General features: G+C 39.5%; 1 protein-coding gene across 1 annotated transcript; it reads left to right on the top strand.

Annotated features, from left to right (window-relative positions):
* Positions 1 to 2,972: 2,972 nt before the first annotated feature.
* On the top strand, positions 2,973 to 8,666 carry lin7b (lin-7 homolog B (C. elegans); the record flags this gene model as incomplete). The annotated part of the gene is made up of 4 exons (XM_010767693.1): positions 2,973 to 3,091; positions 3,990 to 4,061; positions 6,660 to 6,869; positions 7,897 to 8,666. Coding segments are annotated over 4 exons (569 nt in total), but the record flags the coding sequence as incomplete, so codon positions are not given.
* Between the last annotated feature and the right edge of the window lie 148 nt (positions 8,667 to 8,814).

Raw genomic sequence — 8,814 nt, 5'->3', positions numbered from 1 at the left:
ATTAAATAAACACTTTGTCATACAATCTAAATGTAATGTTTTTTAGCCTTACCTGGTGATTTCAAAGAAAGCTCTCTGGGAAATGTTGACTTACTGTTCGACATGAAGCTAGAAGCTACCTTACAGTACACAGTTGATCCGGAGTCCTGTCTGTTAAAGTGTTTCATAGTTAGCTTAGCTCAGCATCAACCTAGCACTGAAATATATGGATGTTATGTGACAGTATTTCTGAGAAAAAGTCAGCTGAAATGGTGGCATAGTTGCCACTGTGTGTCAACAGCATGTTTGAACGTATTTGCAGCAGTAAATGTGGCTGTTGGGCCCCTGACGTTGCCATAACAACACCTGCATTTCAATTCTATTAAATTCAAAACCTTTATTTATCCAGGTGAAATCCCATTGAGATCAATGATCTCTTTTTCAAGGGAGACCTGCAGCAGTAGGTTCCACATGAAGACATAAAAACATAAACAACAGAACAACAAAATGACATCATACAGCTAAATGTACAGGTATTACAATTTACATATCTATCCACATGTACAGGTACCAACAGCATCTGATTGTGGAGCATCCAACCGAGCTTCAAAAACATGTAGTGGTACCAGATTGGTAATTTTAAATTCTTTTTGCAGACTGTTCCAAGTTAGTGCTGCACATCTAAAAGCTTTCTTCCCTAAGACAGTCCTAGCACTTGGCACATTTAATAAAACCACAGCATGCGATCTCAGGCAGTAACTACTTTCAATTCGCCGAGAGATCAGGGAGCAGATATAAGATGGTATAGTTATCCAACATGGCTTTGTAAATTAAAATGTACCAGTGACTGAGCCTCCGTACACTAAGTGATGGCAAAACCGCCTTGGTATACAGTGTACAGTGATGCGTAAGTGCTTTACAATTTGTCAAAAATCTCAGTGCACTGTGATACGCAGCATCTAACTTGCTCAGGCAATCGGCAGGTGCATTCATATATAAAAAATCACCATAGTCCAGCACAGGTAAAAAGGTCACAGTGACTAGCCTTTTTGCCACCTATGCAATTCCAAGTATTCATGCCCAAATGTTAAAACATGTTGTTAAATATACTTTCCCTTTGACAATGTGTAATTCAAGTTGCAGAAAAAAGGGTTTAAAAATATTATTGGAATTTCTGAAATGGCTCTCGTGTACCACCTAAAAAGAGGCCTTTTTTTCTTGTCCATCCTTCTTGGTGAACAACTTGCATGTCAAATAAAACATTTAAAACAGGCTTTTATTTGTTTTCTTTGCTATTATCTTGTTGATACAGTATATGTCTCTTGTAATGGTAAAATAAATCATAAACATATTTTAAACAACAGTAATTGAATTGATGGCTACTGCCATGGGTACTGTGTGTACTGTAAGTCCTCTCTTTTATTTTCATATTTTTCTATTCTCTCAGTCTATAACGAGTGTGGCAGTCAAACAAATGCAACCCTGTTCCTCATATTATCAGAATAAGATAAGTTTGTTTCAAAGTTATCTTTCTTTTGTTTGTCCTTGTCTTGAAAGTAGTAGTAGTAAACATTCTGCAATTAGCAATAATTCCTGAGGTAAAAGCTAACATTGGCATTGATTTGCAAACCTGTTACTATAACCTGGTTACAGTTCAGTTACAGGGTTGCATTTCCTGAAAAGGAAAATCCAGAAAATTATAAAATTAAAAGTTTAAAAGTTTCTTTCAGTAGTTTTGCTGTCTAAATTCTCCAATTCTCGAATGATCCAATAGTGACAATGTTATTTACCCAGTTGCATTGCATTTCCAGTGTAACATTACCCCTCCAGGTCTCTCTGGGCACACTTGGTCATTATTTGAACTTCTCAATAAGTTTACAATGTTTCTTATTCCTCTTATTCCTATCATGTTTAACACTGTTGACATAACTTCACATGTACTATACTGTGCAGTAAACGTACCTTTTCCTCCTTTCATACAATTTGATGTTATTGAGGACAGTATAATGTAACAGTGAATCTACTGTTTTACAGGTGAGTGACCTGAAGCTACTGTTGGAAGCAGCATCACTGTCAGACAACCAGCTGACACCGATTCCGAATCATGCATTTACCCAATTTATATTTAAAAATATTGTCTTTGAATAAACTGTTTTATTTTGAAGGAGGGTTTTGTCATTTTTTCCTTTAGAATTAATTATCTTGTAGGATTCCTTTAATATAACACGTTCTTTCATAAAAACTTTATGTGATGACACTGTTTTAACAGGTGATATAAAAAATGCATGGGTAATGGATTAAAAATGTCCTGTTCTGTTTAACATCCTGACAGAATGTACTAATTGTATTCCCTAATTACAGGTAGTAAATACTAATGTAAGCACAACACATTTATCTGGTCCACAGTCAGACATGATTACAGTGTTGACAGGTTACAGCATGAATTATACAATGATGTTTAAAGCATTTCAATAGGCTTTCAAACAGATCATATGCAGCTTGGACACAAAATATACAGTACAAATTTGGCAATAACTGTGAAAGTAAAAGATCTAAGAGTCTATGAAACATGAAACAACAACAGACAGTCTACCAGCAGCTGGTACTTAAATTATTCAGCTGTAGTAAATAAGATCCGCTTTCATAAATAATAAAGACTGTTCCAACATGTTGCTAACTTTACAGTAATCAGTATACTTCTGTTATAACTTTGGTTACTTAAGTTAATCAGCTGTATTGTTACCATACCTGAAATAATAATAATAATAAAAAGCTCTGTAACTCCACACAACACAGGCTTTCTTCCTCACTGGGTCTGCTGTTCGCTCTCCCTCTCACTTGTCCCTGTAAGACACTTAAAACACAGCACTGATAGCGGTTCACACTGTTTGATGACATATACTGAGCAGAGAGAGCTAATAGCTTCAGCAAAACTTACCCACGAAAATCGCTGCAGGTCTGGGTAATATAAGCTTGTGTGTTTCGTATGTAAGATGTGTGCAGGGTGATCGAGCTGCTGGACCGTCTGCAGCGGAGTGGGGAACTGCCTCCTCCAAAACTGCAGGCCCTCCAGAGAGTCCTGCAGAGCAAATTCTGTGCTGCCATCAGAGAGGTATGGATATACAGCGGTGGGTGAGGGGAATTCTGGGGCCAAAATACTGGAGTGCTCCAGCCCATTTATTTACACATCTTACACATAGTGTTTCCTTCCTGATTAATTGACAATAGGCAATAGGCATATCTACATTGTATCATCACGTGGCCCAGTGTAGGTATATTCTGATTCTTAGCACCACGGTTGTGTTTTCCTTAGTCCCGATGAATCGTTCAAATCTTTTGTGAACCCCATTATGTGCTTCAGTGAAGTTAAGGAACATTTTATAGGAAAAGACATAAGTTTGGTTCTTTTCACTATTCAACAGCAACCCTCAGCTCTGTGTCCAGCTAAAGAGAGATGTGAGCAGAAGAGGCGGGGAAGTGACTTAAGGGGAGAAGAGTCAAGGCGACATGCATTTAATGAAATGTTTCCTCTGAGCGGTCATTTTTAAAGTGACATCAATTACATATGACAGGAGGCACAGTGGCATCAGCATCAACTGTCTTGGTTTTGTTATACAGCTGTATTTCATTATCTCTGCCAGAGCATAACAGTGTTTATGGCAATTTATATATTTACTTTTAATTAAATTCACAAATTGGCTTAATGTGACAATCTACAGTCTACAGAAGCAGCCAGGCGCAGGTTGATGTGACTGAGTGGGAAATCTTGGCTGTTGACGTGCTAAATAACAACATATGTAAACCGTTTCAGAATCAAACAATACATTTAATAATCAGAGCACTCACATAAAAACTTGCTTTATTTGCTCCTTGGAATGCATTTAAGGAATTGTGGGAAATTGGTCAACTTTTTGGTCTCAGATGTTTCTCACCTGTTTATTCAGTGTATTTCTCTTAACTACATTCATATGTTGGTCTGATTCCTCTGTAATCTGCTCGCGGCCCCTCAGGTATATGAGCAGCTCTATGACACTCTGGACATTGTTGGAGGACCAGAGGTGCGAGCACAGGCAACTGCCAAGGTATTACATGCAAACTAATAACCTTTTAGTTATGAATAACTTCACTATTGCACAAACGAAATGTCATAGAGACATAAGTCCTTATCTTTTTATAAATATACTCTCAAGGAGGTGTCTTATATGCATGTGATTAAATTCTGTTATCATTCCTCTTATTCATATGTTTTTAATTCAGAACCAAACCAACTGCAGCTTTTGGGATTAAAATAGTCTCATACTGTATTGTAATGCTCACAGGGAGCGGCAGGACTGAACCAACAATGCAAATACTGAGACTTGGGACTTGGAAAAAAGTGATCAGATCGCTTGTGTAAACTGGCTTGATTTGGGAAACATGGAGGTGTGGAGGATTCTCATGGTCCTAGGGAGCTTGAGGCGAATAGCAGTGGGGTTAATAATCTTTTCAACGATGAAATGAATCGAGGGACCATTTTTTTTTTTTTATCTGTACGAAGTGGGATATTTTGGAAGATAACCAAACTGGCTGACCCGGGGTGTACTGGGGAGCAGCACGTCTGTGGCGATTAGCAGATTGATGATTTCTGGCTGTTGTCTGAAGGAGAGCCGAGCTTGTGTCCTTCCAGATCTTACAGCAAAGGTGGATGTGCAGTTTGACAGAGGGAACTGCTAATTCGACCTCCTCTTCAGGAACAACCCAGTCTCACGGCATTTCGTGTTATAGTCACAACATTTAATCTATTGATTCGTGTTCACCACGATTTTCCCCTTTTTTCGTGTCATCCAGAACGATTTTAAAAGCAATGTATTTTGTATTGGTAGTATGTTTTCTAATCAGCATCTTGATATGCGACACCTGTGAGGTGGATGGATTATCTCGACAAAGAAGGAGTGCTCACTAACACAGATTTAGACAAATGTGTGAACAATATTTGAGAGGAATAGGCCTTTTGTTTCCATAGAAAAGTCTTAGATCTTTGATTTCAGCTCATGAAAAATGGGAGCAAAAACAAAAGTGTTGCGTTTATATATTTTTTGTTCAGTGTAGAACCAACAACTCACTTTGCAGCGCCTCATTTGACTGAACCGCCAAACTATGCAACATGCCCTTTGCACACCAAAATACAGCAAACTGAATTGAAGATTAGGAAAATACCAATCAGAGTGCTGCTGACAATCTTTATCTTCATTCAACACAGCTTTGTGTGACACATTCTGCAACATAACTGGAGATTATGTTGCAAATTGTGTCACAGTATTTTATTTTTTATAATATGAAACAGATATTTGATATGGGGTGAATTGCCTTAATGTGGGACCCTCCCTAATGTGGGACACCTAAGCTCCAGTGGGTGTAGGTCTTCCTCAAACAAATGAGAGTCAGTAGGCTTGTTTGAGATGAGCTGCGGCTCGCCTCGAAAGTAGATGAGAATATCCGATTGCAGCCGGGGGAGGTCTCAAAAAGCTCGCCTGAAGTCGGACAGCTCGGAGTCGGCTTGACTCGGTTTGCAATGGCGGAAATTGCGCTGGCGTTCTTCGTTGCAGATGAAGTGGATGCAATACAAATACCACAATTATTATATCACTACAAATTAATCACTCAAGTGTCTGTTCATTTTAAAACAAATCAATACAAGGGGGGTTGAATCCTACATGTAAAAGACAGAACCACTTATTACTTTTCAAAACTACTTCGTCAGTGGTCTTGACCAGCTTGCATTTATAAAGAATGCACAAATGTGTTTAATCGTTAATGTCGGATATGTACTAAGTAAATACATTTGTTCCTGCTCAAGATTAGATTCAACTTTATTGTTATTGCACATATTACAGGTAGCCTACTGAGACAACGAAATGCAGTTTAGCCTCCAACCAGGAGTGCAACAAGCAGTAAAGTGAAAAGAAATGTACACAATCTACAGAATAAAAGATAGAATGAATTGAATGATGAATAAACAGTGAGGGGTATGAATACACTAGATATATACACAGCAGCCTGTGAGCAGTATGAACAGTGGGTATGAATATGCTAAGATATATAAAGTATGAAAACGGTAAGCAGTGCAAGTAGTATAACATATATAGATATTAATTTCATGATGATAAACATTGTGGAACAATGATGACAAATATGAATGGAAGTGGCGACGTAAAACTGACACAAAACAACAACAAACTTTTGCCGAGCCAATGGAGAGTTTCATCAGCAGCACGGGGTAAAAACCACCAATGAGCGCTCAGCTCGAGATACCAGCGAGTCATTTCCCATCAAGCATTTCGCTTCCACAGCCTGTGGAGAGGAACAGCCGCGCCTCGCTCTCAAGGCTGGGGGCGTCTTTGTCCCGCGAGATTTCAACGTCTCATGCAGTCGAGCCTCCAGAGCAAGTCGGACAAAATGATTAACCATCATGCAACGCACTAGCAAGACGGCGATCGCAATTGCGCAGGTCTGCGTCGGTCTCGCTCATCTCAAACAAGCCTAATGAAACTGTGATGTCATGTGATCAAAATCACATGACTTCTCAAATGTCCAATCACAGATGAGGGTGGAGCAACCTTCAAACAGGAAGCACCCCAACAAAAAATTTCCCACATTAGGCTAAATCACTGTGCTTATCATATTGTTGCCTTCCTGACCAGGCCACAGTGGCAGCCTTTGCAGCCAGCGAGGGCCACGCGCACCCAAGGGTAGTGGAGCTGCCCAAGACAGAAGAAGGTCTTGGCTTTAACATCATGGGGGGCAAAGAGCAGAACTCCCCCATCTACATCTCCAGAGTGATCCCTGGGGGGGTGGCCGATCGCCAGGGAGGGCTTAAGAGAGGAGACCAGCTACTGTCCGTCAATGGAGTGGTAAGAACAACAAGTAAAAGAGGCAAAACTGCGAGGTATAACTTTCATCATAACTAAACACGGTCAAATTGATAACGTGAGAAAAACAAGGAAGGCGGTGTTGGTTGCATGAGGAGTTGAAGAAGTTACACCACCAGATGTCCCTAGAAATGTTTTTAATGCATTGGTTCTGTCTGAGCTTGATTTCTGTTTTGTAATTCTGTACAGTGCTTCAATGAAAGATATACAAAAGTTCAAAAACAATCTGTAACAAAAACAAGGTTCATTTTACCTAAAGTAAAAATGAATATGATACAGAGAACAGTTATGTACAGAGCCATGGCCATTTGAATTCAATGCTGGTGAACATTATTCAAATCAACACAAAATCAGTTCAAACCTTTGTGAAAGCAATGTCTATATTTCAGAAAATTACAATTCAACTGTGTCTGTTTGGCCAAATGACGGTTAAAAGGATGATTATTTTGTTTTCACTTCTGTACTTGATAGTTATTCAATGAGGTGAGTTGTTTTGTGTGTTTATGTTTGTTGTATTTATGTGGATAGTGTGTAAATGTTTTTTGGACTGTGTAGACCCCAGAAGTAAAATAGACATACAGAAGCTCAGGCCCACTGTGAACTTCTTGAAAACCACCTTTAATTCTGATCAAGAAATCTGAGTTGTACATCACCAGGTTGGGAGTTTAAGAAATAGACCCCACTGTTACAGGGCTCTTTTTAGCTTTGGCATTATCATTGGGCTGGGGGTTCCTACCTGTCCAAATTTCAAAATGTCCTTCGTGACCCTGATGATCAGGCCAGTGCTAAAATGTATTTCAAATAAGTTATCACTCTTCCTCTTATCAAATTAGGCCAAGGCTTGGTCTGTAAAAGGTGTTTTTCTGGAGCCACAACCCCTCATAAAGAGTTCTCAAAATAAAAACATTGGACCATAGTTCAGTTTACAAGGCTTCTAACAAAATACGTAGATCTGTGCTTGTAAGAGTCTGCTAAAGCTGAGGTCACTGACACAACTTCCTGTATGCAGAGTGTTGAAGGGGAGCACCATGAGAAGGCTGTGGAGCTGCTGAAGGCGGCGCAGGGCTCAGTGAAGCTGGTGGTCCGCTATACCCCCAAGGTCCTGGAGGAAATGGAGGCTCGCTTTGAGAAGATGAGAAGTGCCCGCAGACGACAGCAGCACACTAGCTACTCGTGAGGCTGTTAACACATGCACAAACAGGGGGCACATGCACACATTTAGGTTGAGGTTTGTCTCTAATTAATGACCAGCTTCCTGCTAATTATACCGTGTCATACACAGCTAGTTGCTAAATTCCTCAACGACTATATTTTTTAACATTATTATTAAAAAAAGATTTGATTGATTTAAAAATGATTTTTGTGCTTAAGGTAAGAAAAAAATGACCAACTTCAGCGACTTAACTCTAAATGACGGCAGTGCTGATCGAGGATTTAAGTAACCATCCAAGTCGGATTCGTAATAACTAACTGTGGCTACATCTCATACTGCTGTCTTATTATTGGTTTTGCTTTTAAAACGTCAGTAGCCACCAATGTCAGTGTAAATAATTTGCTACTTATATCAAAGCACTCAGTGGCAATTTTGAGTGGCAGGCCATGGATAGCGTTTCGGCATAGTTAGACACAGCCAAATCATTATTTAGTAAGAAAGTAATCCGGGGCCTTTCATGCGTCCTCAAGATTGAGTAACCGACGCTGTTGTGTGGGCCCTAAGTAGATTGAAAAGCAAGTGAAGTTTATTCATATAGACCAGGGATGGGCAACTTTGATGGTGGTGGGGCCCACATAATGTATGTACTGGCCACCAGGGGGCTGCATATTCACTTGGAACACACACACACACACACACACACACACACACACACACACACACACACACACACACACACAAATTCCATGTATTGTATTAATTAATAACTAATAA

This window comes from Notothenia coriiceps, unplaced genomic scaffold (assembly GCF_000735185.1).
Source record: "Notothenia coriiceps isolate Sejong01 unplaced genomic scaffold, NC01 NC01_scaffold00004555, whole genome shotgun sequence".
NCBI classification, from domain to species: Eukaryota; Metazoa; Chordata; class Actinopteri; order Perciformes; family Nototheniidae; genus Notothenia; species Notothenia coriiceps.
Note: the sequence above shows the minus strand (reverse complement) of the source record. Positions and strands in the feature narration are given on the sequence as shown.